This window comes from Mytilus edulis, chromosome 1 (assembly GCF_963676685.1).
Source record: "Mytilus edulis chromosome 1, xbMytEdul2.2, whole genome shotgun sequence".
Classification (NCBI taxonomy): Eukaryota; Metazoa; Mollusca; class Bivalvia; order Mytilida; family Mytilidae; genus Mytilus; species Mytilus edulis.
This window is the reverse complement of record NC_092344.1, coordinates 72,880,305-72,904,384: the sequence shown is the minus strand read 5'-3', so window position 1 is coordinate 72,904,384 and position 24,080 is coordinate 72,880,305. Positions and strand designations below refer to the sequence as shown.

General features: G+C 34.7%; 3 protein-coding genes across 6 annotated transcripts in view; all 3 read left to right on the top strand.

Moving 5' to 3' along the window:
- Positions 1-24,080, top strand: part of LOC139489596 (receptor-type tyrosine-protein phosphatase mu-like) — a 107,852-nt gene that overhangs the window by 4,113 nt on the left and 79,659 nt on the right. Inside the window, exons 2-4 of the mRNA XM_071276190.1 lie at positions 1,545-1,617; positions 10,062-10,280; positions 11,115-11,315. Coding sequence (XP_071132291.1) covers positions 1,545-1,617; positions 10,062-10,280; positions 11,115-11,315 — 493 coding nt within the window. The remainder of the gene's footprint in view (positions 1-1,544; positions 1,618-10,061; positions 10,281-11,114; positions 11,316-24,080) is intronic.
- Positions 1-24,080, top strand: part of LOC139489619 (multiple epidermal growth factor-like domains protein 10) — a 297,206-nt gene that overhangs the window by 258,231 nt on the left and 14,895 nt on the right. Inside the window, exons 2-4 of one of the 4 annotated variants that reach the window (XM_071276245.1) lie at positions 20,040-20,228; positions 20,757-20,939; positions 23,736-23,933. The exons of the other annotated variants lie outside the window; for them this stretch is intronic. Coding sequence (XP_071132346.1) covers positions 20,765-20,939; positions 23,736-23,933 — 373 coding nt within the window. The 5' untranslated portion in view covers positions 20,040-20,228; positions 20,757-20,764. The remainder of the gene's footprint in view (positions 1-20,039; positions 20,229-20,756; positions 20,940-23,735; positions 23,934-24,080) is intronic. 4 annotated transcript variants of the gene reach the window in all.
- Positions 2,870-8,014, top strand: LOC139489646 (uncharacterized). The gene is made up of 2 exons (XM_071276284.1): positions 2,870-4,166; positions 6,876-8,014. Exons 1-2 carry the CDS (start codon positions 3,324-3,326, stop codon positions 6,927-6,929), a joined length of 897 nt encoding a protein of 298 aa, XP_071132385.1. The 5' UTR covers positions 2,870-3,323; the 3' UTR covers positions 6,930-8,014.

Genomic DNA, 24,080 nt, shown 5'->3' with positions numbered 1-24,080 from the left:
TGCAGATAATAGCTCAAAGAACAACATAAAATGAAATCAACCCTCTTGGGATCCATGAAGAAGCTATTTCAATTAAAAGTGAAAAATTCTTGTAAAATTTTGTAGACACAGTTATCATTTAAATTAATTACATAATTGTTACATATAATACAAACATTGCATTAACATGAAACAGAAATCCGTTAGCTATCCATAGATACCACTTTTATAAATTTTCAAGACTTATAAAGAAAGTTACAGCATTTTAAAACTGGGGAATTGCAGGTCTGAAATCTTTGAATTGTGCTACCATAGTCGAACCTATTGAGAGACACAACGAGTGGTGAGGAAAACGGTTTGTTTTAATGTCGCACTCCGGAAAAAAACAGTGATGGGATTTTTTTTCTTTAAAGGCATTTTGATTTTCAGATTATATACGAGACAACTTAAGGTCACGTGATGGCGGTTCGACCAATTCAGATTACCGAAATGAAATAACCAGTGAGTTAGCCTGAATAGACAACTTTCGAGTTCGATGCATTTCCGTCAAAAACTCTGGTTTTAGTGAACGTCATTTTTGCGTTTAGGGGCGTCGTCACTTCCATTCCAGTGTTGAGCTAGTGGTTGGAAAACTATAATTCTATATTGTACTAATTATTCGGCAAATTGAATCTCAAAATTTGACAATTAATACTGCTGTCATTAGGGAATTATCAGTAAGTACCTACAGAGCAACCATTATTACTAGTTTATCCTGCATACTGACGACCACTAAGACGCTGGATGAACGTAAATAGTGCAGGGATACAGGCGACTCCCTCTATCTGGTAAATGACGTCATAAAGGCGTGCATAATTGACGAGTTTTGTCGGTGACGGATGAACTCAAATCTATTCAGTTTATCTTCAAGATAAATTTCCAGTGAAGGTTTGAGATAGTTTGAGTTTGACTTATTCTCCGAGCAAGAGTTTGAGTCACTGTTAGAGATATAGCTCAAGTTACTATTTAAATTTGAGTCACATCCTCAGAAAGAGTTTAAGTAAACACTCGAGTAAGAACTAGAGTATGTGATTATGTGTTTTTAATTTCAAACACGTTAGTCACAAATCAAGGACTTAACAAAAGTAAGGACATAGAAGCCCTCCAAAAATAACGAAGGGGTGCCAAAGTGAAAAATAAGGGGAAAGGTTAAATATACGAAATTGTCTACTGAATCCACTTCCTATTTTATCAACTATTCTTTGCATAGAAAATGAAATCTGTTTTTATAATTTACAAGACATTTTACTGGTATAACTTGTAGACATTTAAGTATTTTTTTTTAAAATCGAAGCATTACTCGAATACAAAATCAACTTAATATTTACTCATACCTTTAATCGAACTGAAACTCACACATTAATCACGATATTCAATTTGGTTAATATTTGGTTTGAATGCAAATACATATGAAACGCAGTGTATAAGTATATGTAGTATGGATGTTAGATTGTTTGATTGGTTCCGATTAAAACAGAATGTTAGAAACAATTTAAGTTATAAATGCTATTATATTGACCTTTCAGATGATCCCAAAGCTACAATCAGGTGTATTGTTATTTGTAATAGCGACTCTTCTCGTTCCAGTAAGAGCACAGAGTATGTATATCTAAAATTTGTACCATCTTGAACAATTGTTCTATTTATCTATTTGAAATATCAATTGTGTTTAACGCTTAGTTGAAGAAATTTCTTCGTTCATTGTTTAATTATTAAGGATATTTGTATTACATCTTTATATACATATTCGCATAATATTTACATGTGTAGCTCTCAATTTTATTATATAAAAGAGGTATCAATTATGCGACAAGGAAACAGAAAGCACCGACTATTATATAATCTCAATAACTTAATAACTACTCAACCGTAAAACAAGAGTTGTCGACGATAGCAACTATTTTCTTTTTGGTAGATCAAACATTTTTTTTTTTATTAAATACAACTTCTGCTGTTGTCTGTTCTATTGTCGGGTTGTTATCTCCTTGACACATTCCCCATTTCATTTCTCAATTTTACAGTAACTAGTAGTGAATCCTGATTCAAAGTGCATTCTAAAAAAGAACTTTACAAATATGTTGCATTTTGCAAGCGTGTGATTTCTGATTATCAATTTAGCTAACACAACTATGGTTGTTATGTTTCGAAATGAAACAAAATTGTTAAAAACAGTAAGGAATAGTTACCGACGTGTTGAAAGAAGTGTCTAATGAATGCTTTTTGAAAGTTATTTCTGTATTGAATTGTAGATATTTTTACGATATCGTTGTTTAATTTTTTAAATCATGAACATATCATGTAGTCCAAGATACACATCTGCATTCATTTGAATAAATTCCAATGATTTTATTGTCTTTCAATGTAATGACATACTAGCTTTAAAGAATGCCGATATTGCATGTACTTATATATTTGTATATTCTTTTTAAATGCACTGTAAAACCTGAGGTACAAGCAAATAAATCTTTATCTATAAGAAGTGAAATAACAATATGTTTTACGATAAAGACTATGAATTACATTTTAAGGATAACCCATTGTAAGTATTAATTAAACTAGAATACCAGTATGTATGTGCCTGTCCTAAATTAGGAGTCTGAGTGTAATTTATTGGTTGTCGTTTGTTAATGTGTAACATAATTTTTTGTTCGTTAATTTTTTTATATAAATAAGGCCGTTAGTTTTCTCGTTTAAATTGTTTTACATTGTCATCTCGGCGCCTTTTATAGCTGACTATGCGGTATGGGTTTTGCTCATTGTTGAAGGTCAAACGATTTCCTAAAGTTGTTAATGTCTGTGTCATTTTGGTCTGTTGTGGAGAGTTCATTGACAATCATACCGCATCTTCTTTTTTATGCCCCACCTACGATAGTAGAGGGGCATTATATTTTCTGGTCTGTGGCTCCGTTCGTCCGTCCGTCTGTGGTTCCGTTCGTCCGTCCAGGTTAAAGTTTTTGGTCAAGGTAGTTTTTGATGAAGCTGAAGTCCAATCAACTTGAAACTTAGTACACTTGTTGCTTATGAGATGATCTTTCTAATTTTAATTGAGATTATAAAAATTTTATATTTTCAATAATCTGGTTTAATTCAATCAAATATTCGTGTGGGTGCGTGGGCGTTGCAGCCTGTAGCTCAATGCCATATTCGGCATGGCCATAGCGGCGATCGCAGCATGAATCAGAATTTTGGAATTCCCGTATCAGCTAGAATAGAATTTTGGAATTCCCGTATCGGGCACTTGTTAATTTGCTGTCGACAAGAAAGCAAGTGTTACGCAAATAAGTTAAAATATCCAGAAAAAGAAGATGCCTAACAAGAGAAATGCCGTTGGATCGCCATCAAGGGCCATGGGGAAGAAAAGAAGAACGACCAGCAGGACAGGAGGAAAGAAAGTGCAGCCCGAAGAAATTGCCCAAAAGAAAGACGGAGCTGACCGGAGAAGATCTGCAAAGAAAACAAAAGAGGTCGGACATGTGGTGGCAGAAGTACCTGAGGAAAATACTGATATCTCATCAGGTAATGAGTCGGAGGAAGATGCACGGGCATTCCCCTCTTTAAGACACAAAATTGCAAATAATTCCATTGATTTCACTCCGTCACAAGAATCTAGCGTGCATGACACAGTGGGGGAACACGTGTCTTTTAAAATTAAAGAAAAAATTTGGGAGGGAAAATTTATAGAGCTTCATTCTCTTTTGAGAACGCAAAAAGAAATGGAAGAGGTTGACGAGGGCGATTTGAAATTAAAAAGGGGGAAAATTTGCATTGAAAAAAGATCGTCGGGGGTTTATTTGTCAATAAATGAATGGACTTCAGCATTCATGATTTTTATGAGTGTCTACATTGAGAAATACAACACACGGGCACAGGAATTGTTAAAATATATGCGCGATATAAGATTAGCGGCAACTAGGTCAGAAAACTGGGCTACCTATGACGAGCAATTTAGGCTAAAAATAGAAAAGAATCCTAATTTATCTTGGGGAAATATACACGGTGAATATTGGCTATTACACATCACATCTCCCACAGTACACAATAGTGTGTCAGTGCAATCACAGGGTTATAGAACAGATACACAAAATCGTGGTAATTATAACTCAAATGCAGCTACACTTCCAAACAATAGAACACATCAAAAATCACAGGTAACTAGTGGAAGTGTAAATATGTCATGTAAATACTATAATAATGGTACTGACTGTCCCTACTTCCCTCGTTGTAGGTTTAAACACATATGCCAAATATGCAGTGGCAAACACAGAAAAGCCCAATGTAATAACCGGGGCAAGGAAGAAATAACAAAAAGTATTAATTTTTATTCATTGGGAAATACTCCTATAAAAGTATCAGTCTTGGAAAATTATTTAGAATTCTACCCACTTAACAATGTAGCACATGAAATTATATCTGGTTTCAAATACGGTTTTTCTTTAAAATATTTTGGCTCTAGGGAACCAAGGGAGAGTTCCAATTTAAAAAGTGCATTACAGCTACCCAAAATTTTTAAAGAAAAATTAATGAAGGAAGTTAAACTTGGTCGCATAGCTGGTCCTTTCAGATACCCACCTTTTCCCACACTTCAGGTATCACCAATGGGGCTAGTGCCAAAAAAGGATGGGAATTTCAGACTTATTCAACATTTATCCTATCCTGAGAATAATTCAATAAACGATTTTATTGATAAAGATCATTGTTCAGTGCAGTACAGTTCAGTGGACGAAGCAGCATGTTTGATTAATAGACACAAAACATTTGCCCGATTAAATCAGTGTGACGTAAAAGCGGCTTTTCGTTTGTTGCCAATTGCCCCGCACGATTTTGACTTGTTGGGGATAAAATTTCAGGGTGAATATTATCTTAATAAAATGCTCCCTATGGGGGCCTCAATAAGTTGTGCCCTGTGGGAGAAATTTGCAAAAGCTTTGCATTGGATAATACAGCTAAAAAGCGGAAATGATGATATCCTCCATTATTTAGATGATTTTCTTTTTGTCGAGTCGAGCCAAACATCAAAAGTTGGCAATACTTTGAAGTTATTCCAAGAGGTATGCAACAAAATCGGTATTCCTCTTGCTAGTGACAAGACTACTTTGCCGACTACATTACTTATGTTTTTGGGTATAGAATTTGATACACAGAATTTAATCATGCGACTTCCAAATGAAAAACTTGTCAAACTCTCACAAAAAATCAGAGATACCTTGGACAGTTCTAAAATAACTCTTAAAGATATGCAATCCCTTCTTGGGCTCCTGAATTTTGCTTGTAAGGTAGTTGCTCCAGGCCGCACCTTCTGTCGCAGACTCATAAATTCAACAATTGGGGTAAGAAAATCGTATTTCAAAATCCGAGTAAACAAGCAGATGAAAGCAGATTTAGAAGTTTGGTTAGATTTTTTAAAACAATACAATGGTGTAACTGTAATAACAGACAATGTATGGGTTTCAAATGAAAAATTAGAGTTGTTCACTGATAGTGCAGGGGGGTCCAAAGGCGGGTATGGGATCTATTTTGCAGGTCAGTGGGCCCAAGGCACATGGCCAAAACATTGGGTTGAGACTGGAATCACCAGAGATATGACATTGTTAGAGTTGTTTCCAGTTGTAGCTGCTCTTATGTCCTGGGAATCCTATTTTGTTAACAAAAAAGTTATTTTTCATGTTGATAATCAGGCGGTTGTTCAAATCATTAATATGAAAACTAGCAAGTCAAGTAGAGTTATGACTTTAGTAAGACAGATGGTTTTAATGAACTTAAAAAATAATACATTAGTTAAGGCAATTTATATCCCTTCAAAACAAAACCAAATTGCTGATTGTCTTTCTCGTTCTCAGTGGGGGAAGTTCAGAAGCCTAGCTCCAGAAGCAGACCAGTGGCCAACCAAAATTCCAACACAGATCTGGAACACTTAAGTCAGGTGGCTGATTATATTGTCAATCAAGGTGTGTCCAAAAATACACAAAAATCATACAATTTGGCTCTGTCAAAACTTTGTACTTTTAGATCATCTTATAAATTGAAACAGGATTGGCCGGTGCCAGTCAATGATTTGTTAAATTTTATAGCTTTTTTGTCAGTACAGGGTCTTTCGGGGGGAACCATATCATCTTATATATCAGGAGTTTCATACCATCATAAAATTCAAGGGATACAGGATACTACAAAATTCTTTATAATTGGAAAGGCATTAGAAGGAATAAAAAGAATTCAAGGGGGAAAACGTAATGACATTAGAGCACCAATTACAGTGCAATTGTTATCAGATATGATTAGTTGTTTAGATAAAGTATGTAAGAATAAATATGAAGCTGCTTTATTTTCAGCAGTTTTTTCTGTTGCCTTCTTTGGTTTGCTAAGAGTAGGGGAAATCACTACTTCGAAATCCAAGTCTGTTATAAATGGGTCCAACTTAACAATTTCTGATATTTTAGTAAGGAGAAAAGTCCTGGAGCTAAGAGTAAGGTGGTCAAAAACTGACCAAAAGGGAAAGTCTGTTACTTTGTTGATAGCTGAGAACGGAAAAAACTACTGTCCGGTACGACTCATTAACGAATATTTAAAGGTACGACCTACCTGTAACAATACAGATTTGTTTATCCATTATACTGGTATGCCTTTAACTAGATACCAATTCAGTAGTATACTGGAAAAAGCTTTACATTTTCTTCGTATTAGTAAAGGCCATTTTAGGTCACATAGTTTTAGAATTGGGGGAGCCACGGAACTAGCCAGGCAGGGGGTCTCAGAGGAGGTAATTATGAGATTAGGCAGATGGAAATCGCATGCTTATTCTCGCTATATTAGGTTACAATTTTTCTAGTTTCAAAAAGCTAACAAGCTAAAGGTTTTCACAGGTCCCAAGATTTTATGGATTGTTGGAAGTTCCCTTGTTCATTGGGCCAACGTAGAGGCGAAGAAATATGGTAGGAACAACCTGGGACTGGGGTCAAAAGGTGTAACAACATACTGGATTGGGCAACCTGGTTTACAGATTAAAGATTTGGACTCCCTACTGGACGCAAAAAGAAAAATTTTACCTTCTCCTCATTTTATAATAATTCACTGTGGAGCTAATGATTTGACAGATTTAGAATTGACAGGGAAGGGTTTAATGGAAAATGTAAAATGTTCTATCCTACGTTACAAGGCTTTATTTAAAAATGTTATTATAATATGGTCTTCAATACTACAGCGCAGATACTGGCATTTTGCCCCCTTGAATGCGGGTGCAATAATCGAACAGAAGAGAAAAAGAGTGAATTCAGTGGTCAAAAACTTTGTAATAGAAAACGGGGGGAAAGCTATATTACATGAGAACATTAGGGCAAGTGAAGTGTCTTTATACAGAACAGATGGAACTCATTTGTCACAAACTGGAAATCAGGTTTTCTTAAATAATATACAAGGGGGGGGGGGTTGAGTCTTTCCTACGCACAACAAAATCAACTTTTCCAATGATTCAATAATGAAAATTTTGTGGAGGTGAGAACCCCAGTCAGATTTGGTAGCTGACTGGGGCTCTCATGCGGCGGTCCAGGGAAACTGGTAGTGATTGGGGGATTATTTCACTCGGCCCTTGCTCTGGGCCTGACAAGTTCTACAATTTGCAGGTTTGGAAAATGTGGTTAGTGGTAACGGTGGGGTCTACAGATGGGTAACTCTGGGACCTCCTCCACCTCATCTTATAGAGGGGAGGCCTACACCTGCCAACAGGTGGGGCACTAATAACTGGAGCATTGGTAATACGAGTGTTTTCCCCGGTCACTCCCCATGGTAGGTGGTGGTGTAACCGTGTTTAACTACCAGGGGTTTTATGACACTATGTCAACATAGGTCAGCTGATAGCCATTGTGTATAGGTAATCAGTAGTCACCCTGGCGCCTCAACAAAATATTATAAAATACTCTGTAGCCAAAGTAATGCCACAAAGTAAAAATGTATATTCTAGTCATGAAAATGTAAATACAAGTTGGTGTAATAAAATGTATGTTTAATTCAATGGATTGTTTTTGTATTAGTTGTAAAAGTTATAAATGAAAAACAGAGGAAGGAACCTCTACACAAATGAGTATAATATACAGAAAGTCTGTATAATGTTAATTTTGGTATTTGTGAATTACGGTAAAACAACAGATAAAGAGAGACAACTCTAGATGAATTTTTAATCACTTTGTGATTAAAGGTAGGACTTCAACATAGTTCAGAAATACGTCAACAACTCTTGATCGTTGTTCTTCATCTCATTGTTATTCGTTCAGTATTGATATAGGGTCTTCTTCTATGAGTATTGCAATTAATTGAGATTATAAAAATTTTATATTTTCAATAATCTGGTTTAATTCAATCAAATATTCGTGTGGGTGCGTGGGCGTTGCAGCCTGTAGCTCAATGCCATATTCGGCATGGCCATAGCGGCGATCGTAGCATGAATCAGAATTTTGGAATTCCCGTATCAGCTAGAATAGAATTTTGGAATTCCCGTATCGGGCACTTTTTAATTTGCTGTCGACAAGAAAGCAAGTGTTACGCAAATAAGTTAAAATATCCAAACCCGCCCGCCCTCCCTATGAGAATAGTTGTTGCTGTTTTTGTTTTATATTTTCAGGCACTGGTTTGCTGTATTTGATTACAATATTATGGTTACCAGTATACAAGCCGGACCTTCATAGTATTGGACCTATACAGGACTATTTGGAATAAACTTGCGTTTCTATGATTTGGACATTTCCGTCATTAAGCACGTTATTAACATATGGACTATTGTGATTTAAGCATCCAGAATTAATTCTAGTTTTAAGTAATTAACAATTTAAACAATTTGAAAGAAAACAAGACATTTTAAAGAAATTAATTATCTTCTACTATCCTTAGCCGCAGAGTCAAATTTGAATGGGGGAGGTCCAGGGAGACTGGTAGTGATTGGGGGATTATTTCACTCGGCCCTTGCTCTGGGCCTGACAAGTTCTACAATTTGCAGGTTTGGAAAATGTGGTTAGTGGTAACGGTGGGGTCTACAGATGGGTAACTCTGGGACCTCCTCCACCTCATCTTATAGAGGGGAGGCCTACACCTGCCAACAGGTGGGGCACTAATAACTGGAGCATTGGTAATACGAGTGTTTTCCCCGGTCACTCCCCATGGTAGGTGGTGGTGTAACCGTGTTTAACTACCAGGGGTTTTATGACACTATGTCAACATAGGTCAGCTGATAGCCATTGTGTATAGGTAATCGGTAGTCACCCTGGCGCCTCAACAAAATATTATAAAATACTCTGTAGCCAAAGTAATGCCACAAAGTAAAAATGTATATTCTAGTCATGAAAATGTAAATACAAGTTGGTGTAATAAAATGTATGTTTAATTCAATGGATTGTTTTTGTATTAGTTGTAAAAGTTATAAATGAAAAACAGAGGATGGAACCTCTACACAAATGAGTATAATATACAGAAAGTCTGTATAATGTTAATTTTGGTATTTGTGAATAACGGTAAAACAACAGATAAAGAGAGACAACTCTAGATGAATTTTTAATCACTTTGTGATTAAAGGTAGGACTTCAACATAGTTCAGAAATACGTCAACAACTCTTGATCGTTGTTCTTCATCTCATTGTTATTCGTTCAGTATTGATATAGGGTCTTCTTCTATGAGTATTGCAATTAAAGCCAAATTAGACTTTTGACCCAAATTTCACGGTCCACTGAACATAGAAAATGAAAGTGGGAGTTTCAGGTAAAAGTTTTTGGTCAAGGTAGTTGTTGATGAAGCTGAAGTCCAATCAATTTGAAACTTAGTACACTTGTTGCTTATGATATGATCTTTCTAATTTTAATGCCAAATTAGATAATTACCCAATTTCACGGTCCATGGAACATGGAAAAGAATAGTGCGAGTGGGGCATTCGTGTACTTTGGACACATTCTTGTTTATTCCTACAGTAGCTTGTTTTTTGCAACATAATAATGCAAATCTATACAATACGTACTAAAGTAATAATTGATCAAAATGTATGCTTTACATAGTACGCCTATTTTTACAGTAAATCTGGCTTTACATGGAAGAGTAGCACAAGAAACAACGTATACAGACAATGATGGTATTTCATATACTGCCAACTTGGCTATAGAAGGACCAGCAAATAATAATTGGGAAGATGGATGTTCATCTACAGCTGCTAATCAAGCGACAGCATGGTGGGGCCTACTTCTTCCCAAATTAGCCTACATTTCAAATGTTAAGAGTTATTACCGGAAGGATGGTAAGTCAACTGTTTGTTGCCAAACCATTATATTCACTGTTTAATTATTTTTAATTCAACCCAAGACAATGTTTAAATGCAAATAAACAAGTGGATCAATAAGACACAAACTGTTGACATCGCCTTTCTACGCCTCATAAGATATATTCACCTTGACAAACGATTTCAACCAAAAATATGATTAGGGAACGAAAAATCGCCCCCTTGTTTGTCATAAATTTTTCTTCATGTAGAGTTGCCTGTGTAAAAGTGAAACATTGAAATAATTATTATACTTAGTATTTTTCTTTTAATTGAGTTTTTGTGGGTAAATTCGGGCAGTGTATTTAGAAAATTCTTTAGTAGTTAGCAATATCATATAATCAAGGCAAGTACTGTTGAACTGATCGATTAAAAGCACTTGAGACGGGTCGCTTCTGAGTTTGCTCGTAAACTGTGGTGTTTAAGATTGGCCATCGACCTTTATCAAACAATCAAACAAAAATACTCCGTGCTACTATTGTTTTATTGTTACACAAAAGGTATATAGACGCATGGTAAGTGATTGTATTTAATCCGATCCTGAACTAAAACTAACTTATTTCGTAGTTACTTTAAGTCGAACGTTAATAGTCTTCTTTTTTCTGGTTTCCTTGTCTTTTTTCTCTGAATGAAGTAAATATAGAAGAGAGGATATGCATTCTTTGGACATTATAGTACTTTGCAATAAGAATCATGCTTTCTAGCTTGTGTCATTATGCAAAGCGAATTATCGCCGTGTTCTGCTTGCATTAACACACAACAAGTGTCAAGTACATTAACTACAGTAACTATGATAGTATTTGTTTTTTACAGAGCCACAACGTATAAACGGTTTCCGGTTGTACTTTGGAAATGATAGTGTATATTTAAACCTTGAACTGTGCTACAGAGATGAGGCCAACCAGGCCTACCTAACCCTGAATCAGAGTATCGATTGTGATTTAAGCCCTACCAAGAATGTTTATTTCTTCAACAGAAATACATTTGTCGAATTATGTTACATAGAAATATTTGGTAATGTATTAACAAAACAATTTGTTGGAATTTTACTCAGTCTTAAAAGTATGATATTTGAATCTCGGAACAAATTGAGACAGTTTTACTCTGTAAATAATTTTTACGGGCGATAACATATTATAAAAGAATGTATGTTATTGGCTGCATTTGCGATTATATTGGTTGAAAGGAAGCAAATGTAAGCCCATTTCATGAAATACTTATTGCACAAAGCCACTTAATTTGTTCAATTTAAAACTAAATGGCTGGTTTTAAAAATTAAAAAAAAACAATCGTACAATACATTTTTTTTTAAACCATCAAGGATAAGTTGAACTTTTGAATTGAAAGGAATGTCACTTCATTTAAATTTAACGCAGTTCGCTTGTCAATATTTTTGATTTTTTGTCAGATTTTCGGAGTCCTCTGGTTTTGTTCAATGGAATGACTTAAAAAAAATGTCCATTGACCCCTATTTTTCTTTTTATAAATCTTTTACATGTATAATGATAAGCCATCTGTAAAAGCCTTATACACTTTTAATTATTTTTTAATAGTTTTTGAGAACTTAACTTGTCAATGATAAAGCTTTGAAAAGTAATGTGAGAATATTTTCCCTCCAAAATTCTAATGGCTAATATCTCGAAAACAAGCACATTGACCTATATATATATTTTGCTCTTTTGATTCCTTTATTTATCCCCTATTAATATGAACTAGTGTTCTGAAAATTTAAATATTTTTAAACTGAGAAGCGAACCCTTATTAAGTTAAGACAATTATGAATGAATGCTTGAATTTGGTATAAAAAGCAGAATGGCCAGTATTTATGGGTTTTATCACTGTTTACTTTGCTTCCGTCAGCAAAAAGTGTCCACAACAATGGAAATGGGAAATCCCCTATTTAATAAACGCGTATAATGAATGAGCCATGAATTAAACTCATCATTATTCACTCTTTTCAAGTATCATGTGTTGTATGCTCGATGGTTTATAAGGGCACTTAATCATACACTGTAATTCAAGACAGGAATATTCAAAAACAAAATGGATGATTACAAAAACTTAGAAATAGAATATGCAGAAGAAAAACATAATAAAAGGAATTAATTTACTAATAGCTGCACATGTAATATATCTTGTGTACAAACACAATGTCTTGATATGAACCACAATCATGTCTTGACGTAGATCGTAGGCGTTGAAAGATAAAATTAAAAAAAATGATGGTCACGCACATACAATATATACATACGTATACGTTGATGCGTCAAGTATACCTCGACAGGATCATGATGGTTGTTTTATGTGTACATCTTTACTCCTCAATTACTCATAGGACTTTTATTCACAACTTTTTTCATAAATGTCTTAAACGATTCTATTAAATTGCTTTGTGTTCTTGTCCTACTTTGGATGTACAATTTTCCCACTTAAATGGGTATACTGTTGTCGTATTGTCGAACAAATGATTCCTTCTCGATCCTTATTCAGTTTGAATAAACTATTTGTTTTGTTTCAACTGATTTTGTCTGCTACTCTTTGCTGACTGTTCCAGGCGATCTAGACTCAGACATGAATCGCAGATGGTTGCATCTTATTGTATTCACAAAATTTCAAATGACACATGCGTTGCAAATCACGTCTTATGTATGTGTGGTGTATGCATGTGTAACAATCGTTGTTATGTTTCCGATGTTGTTTTGTTCCTATATTTACTGTGTTTGGAACGCCAGGCATTTACATAATGGATTCTTGATTATATGCAGTATGCACAGATTTATATATACAATCAAGAACCAGCATCGCGTTAATAAGATAAAAAAAAAATCAAATAGATCTATCATAATTTGTTGAAAAATATATAACATCCGTCTGTTCTATGGTTTGTTGTCTCTTTGACACATTCCCCATTTTTATTCTCAATTTTACATAATCAGAAATTTGAAATATGAATGATTAAAACCTACCCACTGCTAAAACGTGAGAATTCAGGTAAAAGTGAAGTTTCAGGTAACAGTGTAGTAGTATGCATGTTACTATCTCATTATATATACTAGTATTTAAATATTGTATTTGCGCCAGCCATCCGGTTCGGCTACAAAAAAGTCCTCAGTGATACTCGAATATTTTTTGTTGAAAAGGCCAAATTAAGTACGAAGTTGAAGAGCTTTTTGGACCAACCATTCATTAAAACTATGCCAAATAAATTATGTCTACACACAACATACAGAACTTTAACACTAGATATCTGATAGAATAGATACATATGCATATATATATATATATATATATATATGTCTGAAAATTATACCAAACAGTGTTAGAGTTAGATTTTATACTGACAAATTTTTGTCCGTCCCTCAGCGGGATTCGAACTCACACCTTCGATACACTACAGCACCAATCGCTTAGCCTCATGTCCAGCGCTCTAGACCACTCGACCACATCCGCTATATAAAAAATATAACTTCAATAGTCGTAGTGTTACCTTGTCACGGAAGGTGAATCTAGAGATAGACATGAGACACGTGTTTTTTAAGCGTGTGTAGATAGTTATATATATATATCAGTCTAAAGATTTGCACAACGGTACTGATATAAGATGTTATAATACGAAAATGTTGTTATTAAATCGTGCTGATAAATATTTCGGCTCAACAAATGGCCTTCTTCAAGTGTCACAAGTTTTAACAATACTGATACATAATGTATAAGGTGTAAAAATAGATCAGTAATAATACAGGTAAGTTTTGGTCGATTGATTTTAATCCAAAAGCCTGAATATCATAATATAAACAAAACACTATAAATCAATATACGTGACTGTGTATATTAACAATAAAAATGAGTGAAAAAACAAAAACGCTAGTATTTCTTATTGATGCCGTTTGGATGATGTACATTGAGTTCCTTTATCCAAAAGCTTTCCCGAACCTGTCGCTGGGCATCACTCCAGTGAATATTCTGTTCAATCACTAGAATTTTCATGCGGTTAAAGTCATCAGGTTTGTGACCCGACTGTCTGAAGTGCTGAGAAACTGGGAGAAGTGGTTTCTTAGAGATATCACTCCTATGGCCATTGAGGCGTTTGTGGAAAGGCTGCTTTGACTCACCAACATATTGGAGGCCACAAACCGAACATTCTAGTATGTAAATAACATTCATACTTTTGCAGGTAACATTGCAAAATACCTTATAGTTGTTTTCGGTTGCCTTACTGTGAAATGTTGACGAATGCTGCATCTGGAGGCAGCATTTGCAGCGTTTTTCTTCACACGAACGACATTCTCCAGAAGTACTTCTATTATCAGACACTTCAGCCCGCACCAGCAGGTTCCGCAGACTACTAGGTTGCCTAAAAGCTATCATTGGAGGCTCGGGAAAAATCTTGGATAGTTTGAAATTCTTTTCAACTGATTTCCAATGCTCACGAATGACACCAAAGCTGTTTTTGAGAGATGGGTGGTAAGTAAGAACACATGGAGTCCTTTTATTTTTCTTTTTAACTTTGTATTCCAATAGTTCACTCCTGGGAATTGATTCCGCTTTCTGAAAGCTTTTTTTGATATTTCTGTGTTTGTAGCACCTTTTCTTCAAGCGAGTTTCAAGTTGACGTAGTTGTCTTTTAGTTGTTTCTGTGTTGGAACATGTTCGCTTGACTCTAAGTGCCTGACTGTATGGAATGCTCTTGGTAAGATGAGCAGGATGGCAACTTTTAGGGGACAAATATTGATGAGTGTCAGTGGGTTTAGAATATAAATCTGTAGATATGATGCCCTCTGTGAGCGAACTTGAAGTATCGAGGAAGGCGATTTTGGATTAAGACTTCTCATGAGTAAATTTGATACTAGGATGTATGTTGTTGGCATGAGTGATAAAAGTATCTTAATCCTCGTCGCTTTTATTCCATTTCATATCCACATCATCTATAAATCTAAACCAGGAAAGCGGTTTTTCGATGGAAGTTTCAAGGAGTTGTTTCTCTAATTTGCCCATAAATATGTTGGCATATGACGGAGCCATTTTGGGGCCCATGGCAGTTCCATTTACTTGCAAATAATGATCTCCATCAAAAGTGAAGTTGTTTTTCTTAAGTACCAGCGTGAGCATTTTGACCAGGCATTCAGTAGGTGGGTATTTCACTGGTCTGGAATTCCAAACTTCTTTACATGCATCGATGCCATCTGTATGTGGAATATTAGTGTAGAGGGAGGTGACATCCATGGAAACAAGAGTCGTGTCGGAGGGGAGTGGATTTAAGGCCTGCATTTTTCTTAGATAATCGGTTGTATCTTTGATGTGAGATGGTAAGTCTTCAACATGTTGACGAAGATGGAAGTCAACAAATTCCGATATTTTTTCCGTTGGATGACCGTTCGCTGAAACTATAGGTCTTCCTGGGTTATTGGCCTTATTAGAACAACTACAAGTTTATTAAAAAGAGCTCTTGGATCCCTAAACCGAGCAAAAATGCTACACTGGAATCATTTATTGATAACTTTAAGTCGGACATTATTAAAAATACTAAAAATAACAATAAACCTTTTGACAATCTTACCAATGAAGAACGGACTGCACTAAAAAACTTACGATCTAACAACAATATCGTCATTAAACATGCAGACAAAGGCAGTGCAGTGGTTGTCATGGATAAATCTGCCTATATTCAAGAGGCTGAACGACAACTTGGCGATGCAAGGTTCTACCAAAAACTAGACTCTGATCCTACAACATCTTTTAGCAGAGAAATTACTGATAGTTTGGTAGAAATGCATGACGATGGTTTCATCGATGACAAAACTCTTGAATATTTGAAACCAGAAAATCCAAAACCGGGCAGATTTTATCTTTTACCTAAAATTCATAAGGCCAATAACCCAGGAAGACCTATAGTTTCAGCGAACGGTCATCCAATCGGAATTTGTTGACTTCCATCTTCGTCAACATGTTGAAGACTTACCATCTCAGATCAAAGATACAACCGATTATCTAAGAAAAATGCAGGCCTTAAATCCACTCCCCTCCGACACGACTCTTGTTTCCATGGATGTCACCTCCCTCTACACTAATATTCCACATGCAGATGGCATCGATGCATGTAAAGAAGTTTGGAATTCCAGACCAGTGAAATATCCACCTACTGAATGCCTGGTCAAAATGCTCACGCTGGTACTTAAGAAAAACAACTTCACTTTTGATGGAGATCATTATTTGCAAGTAAATGGAACTGCCATGGGCACCAAAATGGCTCCGTCATATGCCAACATATTTATGGGCAAATTAGAGAAACAACTCCTTGAAACTTCCATCGAAAAGCCGCTTTCCTGGTTTAGATTTATAGATGATGTGGATATGAAATGGAATAAAAGCGACGAGGATTTAGATACTTTTATCACTCATGCCAACAACATACATCCTAGTATCAAATTTACTCATGAGAAGTCTAAATCCAAAATCGCCTTCCTCGATACTTCAAGTTCGCTCACAGAGGGCATCATATCTACAGATTTATATTTTAAACCCACTGACACTCATCAATATTTGTCCCCTAAAAGTTGCCATCCTGCTCATCTTACCAAGAGCATTCCATACAGTCAGGCACTTAGAGTCAAGCGAATATGTTCCAACACAGAAACAACTAAAAGACAACTACGTCAACTTGAAACTCGCTTGAAGAAAAGGGGCTACAAACACAGAAATATCAAAAAAAGCTTTCAGAAAGCGGAATCAATTCCCAGGAGTGAACTATTGGAATACAAAGTTAAAAAGAAAAATAAAAGGACTCCATGTGTTCTTACTTACCACCCATCTCTCAAAAACAGCTTTGGTGTCATTCGTGAGCATTGGAAATCAGTTGAAAAGAATTTCAAACTATCCAAGATTTTTCCCGAGCCTCCAATGATAGCTTTTAGGCAATCTAGTAGTCTGCGGAACCTGCTGGTGCGGGCTGAAGTGTCTGATAATAGAAGTACTTCTGGAGAATGTCGTTCGTGTGAAGAAAAACGCTGCAAATGCTGCCTCCAGATGCAGCATTCGTCAACATTTCACAGTAAGGCAACCGAAAACAACTATAAGGTATTTTGCAATGTTACCTGCAAAAGTATGAATGTTATTTACATACTAGAATGTTCGGTTTGTGGCCTCCAATATGTTGGTGAGTCAAAGCAGCCTTTCCACAAAAATGGCCATAGGAGTGATATCTCTAAGAAGCCACTACTCCCAGTTTCTCAGCACTTCAGACAGTCGGGTCACAAACCTGATGACTTTAACCGCATGAAAATTCTAGTGATTGAACAGAATATTCACTGGAGTGATGCCCAGCGACAGGTTCGGGAAAGCTTTTGGATAAAGGAACTTAATGTACATCATCCAAACGGCATCAATAAGAAATACTAGCGTTTTTGTTTTTTCACTCATTTTTATTGTTAATATACACAGTCACGTATATTGATTTATAGTGTTTTGTTTATATTATGATATTCAGGCTTTTGGATTAAAATCAATCGACCAAAACTTACCTGCATTATTACTGATCTATTTTTACACCTTATACATTATGTATCAGTATTGTTAAAACTTGTGACACTTGAAGAAGGCCATTTGTTGAGCCGAAATATTTGTCAGCACGATTTAATAACAACATTTTCGTATTATAACATCTTATATCAGTACCGTTGTGCAAATCTTTAGACTGATATAATTTTTTCCTTATCTGCATAGTATCGCCTATTCTAGACGATCCGGTACATAGTAAATTTGCTGGTTGGTCGTTTTTATAGACTTTTATATATATATATATATATAAACGAGTCTTCATTGAAAACTACGTTCAAACCTATGATTGCGTTGGATAAAATCCGCATTTTTTATACGTGTGCATGTGAAACAAATTTTGTTGTAGAAGGGCATAAAAACAGCACAAATAACATTTTCCAAAAGACCAAAAAAGTGAAAAAGTATATTTAAACAAAACGCATTTGACTAACAGGTCGAACAACTGATGTTCTTTAACCCTGCTGTCTGCCATTGGCGATTGCCAAATAAAATTGATCACAAGATGTAACAAAATGGATCTTTATATAAATTTAATACTAAACAGAAAAAAAAATTTTTTTTAACTTGTGGCCAAGATGTTATGCCACAAACATATGATACGGTGTCAATATTTTTTTAGTACACCAGATCCGGATTTCGACAATAAATGTCTCTTCAGTGATGGTAGGGATCGAAACGGTATTTGGAAGGCCATATAAAAAGTACCCTCATTTTTAGATAGACTATTGAATTTTAAGAGTCAATATAGGATGAACGGATCATATAAACCGGAGGGAAAATATGATACAAGCCCAAACGAGAAAATATAAACGAGTCTAAATTGAAAACTACGTTCAAACCTATGATTGCGTTGGATAAAAACTGCAATTTTTATACGTGTGCACGTAAAACAAATTTCGTTGTAGAAGGGTCTAAAAACAGCACAAACAACATTTTCCAAAAGACCAAAAAAGTGATAAGTATATTTAAGCAAAACGCATTTGACTAACAGGTCGAACAAATGATGTTCTTTAACCCTGCTGACTGCCATTGGCGATTGCCAAATCAATTGATCACAAGATGTAACAAAATGGATCTTTATATAAATTTAATACTAAACAGAAAAAAATATTTTTTTAACTTGTGGCCACGATGTTATGCCACAAACATACGGTGTCAATATTTTTTTAGTACACCAGATCCGGATTTCGAAAATAAATGTCTCTTCAGTGATGTTAGGGATCGAAACGGTATTTGGAAGGCCATATAAAAAGTACCCTAATTTTTAGATAGACTCTTGAATTTTAAGAGTCAATTTAGGATGAACGGATCATATAAACCGGAGGGAAAATATGATACAAGCCCAAACGAAAAAATATAAACGAGTCTAAATTGAAAACTACGTTCAAACCTATGATTGCGTTGGATAAAATCCGCAATTTTTATACGTGTGCATGTAAAACAAATTTCGTTGTAGAAGGGTCTAAAAACAGCACAAACAACATTTTCCAAAAGACCAAAAAATTAAAAACGTATATTTAAACAAAACGCATTTGACTAACAGGTCGAACAACTGATGTTCTTTAACCCTGCTGACTGCCATTGACGATTGCCAAATAAAATTGATCACAAGATGTAACAAAATGGATCTTAATATAAATTTAATACTAAACAGAAAAAAATTTTTTTTGAACTTGTAGCCACGATGTTATGCCACAAACATACGGTGTCAATATTATTTTAGTACACCAGATCCGGATTTCGAAAATAAATATCTCTTCAGTGATGTTAGGGATCGAAACGGTATTTGGAAGGCCATATAAAAAGTTCCCTCTTTTTTAGAAAAAGTACCCTCATTTTTAGATAGACTCTTGAATTTTAAGAGTCAATATAGGATGAACGGATCATATAAACCGGAGGGAAAATATGATACAAGCCCAAACGAAAAAATATAAACAAGTCTAAATTGAAAACTACGTTCAAATATATATATGAAGCCCAGGTGGTCTTGTGGTCTAGCGGGACGGCTACAGTGCAGACGATTTGGTGTCACGATATCTCAGTAGCTTGAGTTCGAATCCCGGCGAGGGAAGAAACAAAAATTTGTGAGAGCAAATTTACAGATCTAACAATGTTGGGTTGATGTTTAGACGAGTTATATATATATAAATATATATTTTTTTGTACTTTTAGGATGCTGGAAAGGTCTTTGGGGAACTAATTGTACAACTGATTGTCCCGTTGAATGTATAGGCAATCATTGCTTTCCTCAAAATGGGTCCTGTATTTGGGGTTGTGATTTACAGAAGTGTTTTCACGGAGAGTGTGATGCAAAAACAGATGCTTGTACGAAGGGATGTGTATCTGAACGAGGCGGGAGATATTGTACATTCTGTAGGTAGAAAGAATCAAATACATTACTCAATATTATTCAATTTTCGAAGTCATAACTTATCCCAAGCACAGCAGTTATGCGTCATTGCAAAAGAGTCTTATTTTCCTCCAAAACACTGTTTTTTGTTATTATTGCGTTGTTGCTGTTCTATTACTCGATCAATGACGCATTCAGTAACGGCATATGTTGTTAATGTAGATAAAACAGTTGTATTTTTATAAAGTGATGAAAAGAATTAAGTATTATAACATACACCATTTTTACGGTCTTCCTGGTACACTATACAAAACAAATTAAACATGTTTTACACCTAACCATATATTAGATGTTGAAGTGTTTGGAATAAGCTTATAAGTTGGATTATTACACTGAACTGTCGATAAGTTTTCAATGAATCAATTTCTTATTTTTTTAAATACAAATGTAGAATAAGAGTACAACAAAGTAAAATATTTCATTCACACAAATCTTTATGTTTACTTATAAAACATAGTTTTGAAATATTTCTTTTATACTTTCAATTACAGATAATACGATGTACAATAGAACTGTAAAACAAAGCATTACTGTTTCTAGTCCTTCCACAAATGTATTAACGGATGGAAATACCACTTCCTGCATCAGTATTGCAACAACCAGTTCGAATTCGTATTTACAGATTGGAAATGAATCGTTAATTGTGATAACAGGGATGTATCTTTTCTTTGGAGGTGAGTAAAAAGTAAACCAACAAAAATACTGAACTCCGAGGTAAATTCAAAACTAAATTTCCCTAATCAATTTTTTTAATGTAGAGCATGGTGTATTCAATCTTGTTTAATCGCTAACCAAACCTCTCACTTGTATGACAGTCGCATAACATTCTATTATATTGACAACAATGGATTAAAATAATGTAATGATAAACATTATGTTTATGAACGCCTTTAGTATATGAATATCTATGATTGTGTTTTGGGCATATTAAACAAACTTGTAGATTGCAGTCTTTCTTCAAGTGTTGTGTGTTCCTAACTCGCCAATGTCGGATTTTATATTTAAGGATTTAATGCTCCTTTTTGTAATTCTATTTGGGTGTAAAAATGGTGACCGATGCACAATTTGTATGAAGCGCGGAAGTTTGGAAATAGTATTTTTAAACACCTTTGTCAAGAATAATTGCAAACGTCATACGTGCTTAGTCAATTTAAAATAACAGGCACGGTTTTAACATCTCCCCGTTTTGTTGATATGCAAATATGGTCAGTTCCTGGTTCTAATATTGCTGATAATAAACAATGCACTAAAGGTAATAAAATAGAGATCTTGGGATTGTTTTTCAAAAGTATGCGTATATCCTTCATGTCCTATGGCATGGCATAAGATATATTGTATGAAAGACTTTAAGATTATAACAGGAGTATGATGCATGTATGTCTCAACTGTGTATAATTTGAAGGTCCCGAAAGATATTGTCCTATTCAGGATTATATACCAAATAGAATTTTTTTATTAAAAGACACGAAAGCTATTGAATAGTGGTTAAAGGAAAATAGGCTTTTTTAAGGTAAAGACCAATGAAAATAGGTTCTGTATAATGAAAACTTAACAACTTTAAAGTACAATAGTCTAAAAGCCTCATAGTAAGATAGTCGGTAAGATAATTTCGTTACACAGTGTGGTAGTGATTTTCGTGTGGGCTATTGATTAAATCTATATACATTTTTCAGTATTTGTTGGAAGATCAGGCAGTCATATATTTATTTCAATACCTAGTCCATAGAATAGTAACATGTTAAGTTAGTGAAAAGTAACTATAGGAAATAAATATTGAAAGTTGGGTGATGCCTGTATTGATCAGATTTGTAAATAACAATCACAATTTGAATACATAGAGTTTAAAATTCCCTCTTTGAAAATATTTGTAAATCTGTGTTATTTGTTCTAATTACACCGTATGTAAAAATTCTGGATTTTCATTGGTTGATAGCTAGTGTATTTTTCACAAATTTACTGTTTTCAAATGAATATCGTTCATTTTTTAACTTCGCCGTGGTTTTTGCCAAAAGGATATGCCTTTTTTACCCTCTCTGCCGTGGTATTTGCCAAAAAAATACTCTATACGACTGGACGCTTGTAACGTCACGATCATTAATGCGTTTTTGAACATTAACATTCGGTGTAATTAAACAGATAGAGCATCTTCTTGATGGGTATTTGCGAAAAATACCAGTCTTGAGAATGAATTTCCGTCGCCTTACGGCTCGCAAAATTTAACATTCTCTCGACTGGCATTTTTTGCAAATACCCCTCCTTAACATGATATATCTGTTTAATACCTTTTTACATACCTGAATTCTCCTGTCGACATATTCACAAAGTGTAATGTATAAATACTATATGGTACTGTTAGTTACATAGGTTGCTAGTGACCTAATACGGTATATATTGGGTCAGTAAATTCCATATGGGGTGAGACCGAAGCTCGAATCCCCATATGGAATTTACTGACCCCATATATACCGTATTAGGTCACTAGCACACTATGTAACGAATTTATCTTACCGACTATCTTAACGTGTGAAATTTAGACCTATCAAAATGGGGAAGTCTTCAATACTGTTAGCATTAAGAAACTACTTCCATTGATCCTACAAAAACAGATACCAACAATAACAACTTGTTAGGTTTAAATGTGTTTTATGAATTGATTTCAATCTTAATCATCAATTTCTTCGTCTGTTGAAACCTTTACGATTTTTTTCAGTACCGTTCTGTTTTTATAAAGGGACGTAACACCACTACTAACCGGGTATGAGATAAGCCCCGCCTCCCTACTAACCAAATATCAAATAGATACGGTCTCCACGAGGGCGCTTTTAACCAATCACATTCCTAGAAATGTATAGGAGGTAAGATAAAGTATAATACAATGCAGAATATATTAACGAGGATATGGTCGTATTTGCTGTTTGCAAATATGTTATTTATCTACCGCCCATTCTGAATGGACATTCAAAGATCGAAGTTTAGCAATTAAACTAGTAAAGTTATATAGAATGATAAATGTGTCAACAAATGTCTATCTCAAACTCAAGATCTTTATCATGAATGTTTATGGACGTTTCTTTTGGGATATTTTTTTTTATTGTGAACTGGTTGTTTTTTTATAAATCATTGTTAGGGTCTATTTTACATCGTATTTGCAGACAATGTTACCATAGTCGGTAATCATAAAGTGTATTGTTTTAATACAACTGATCCATGGGCTGATGGTATAGTGTTATACAATGCAGAGTATGATAACGTGGATATAGACGTATTTGCTGTATGCAAATATATTATTTATATAAGATCGATACTAAGGAATAAAACAAGGAATGTTCCATAGAATGATAAATGTGTCAACTTATTTTTATCTCAATACCTATATCATGTATATTGACGTTTCTTTTGGGGTATTTTTTTTTTTGTGAACTGGTTTTTTATCCATCATTGTAAATGTCTATATAACATCTCATTTTCAGACAATACTACCATAGTCGGTAATCATAAAGTGTATTGTTCTAATACAACTGATGCATGGGCTAATGGTACTGTGTTATACAATGCAGAGTACGATAACGATGATATAGACGTATTTGCTGTTTGCAAATATGTTATTTATTTACCGCCCATTCTGAAAAGAAATTCAAAGATCGATATTTGTGAAATCGAAATTGGTGGTAAGTATATAGAATTTACAAATTTAGTACATTTGTGTAATGTGTTATTTCTAACTATTTTGACATAAAATTAGAAGATCCTGTGGATGATCAGAGTGAACAAATTTAATACCATATTATATTTCATTTATAATCATAATATATTAT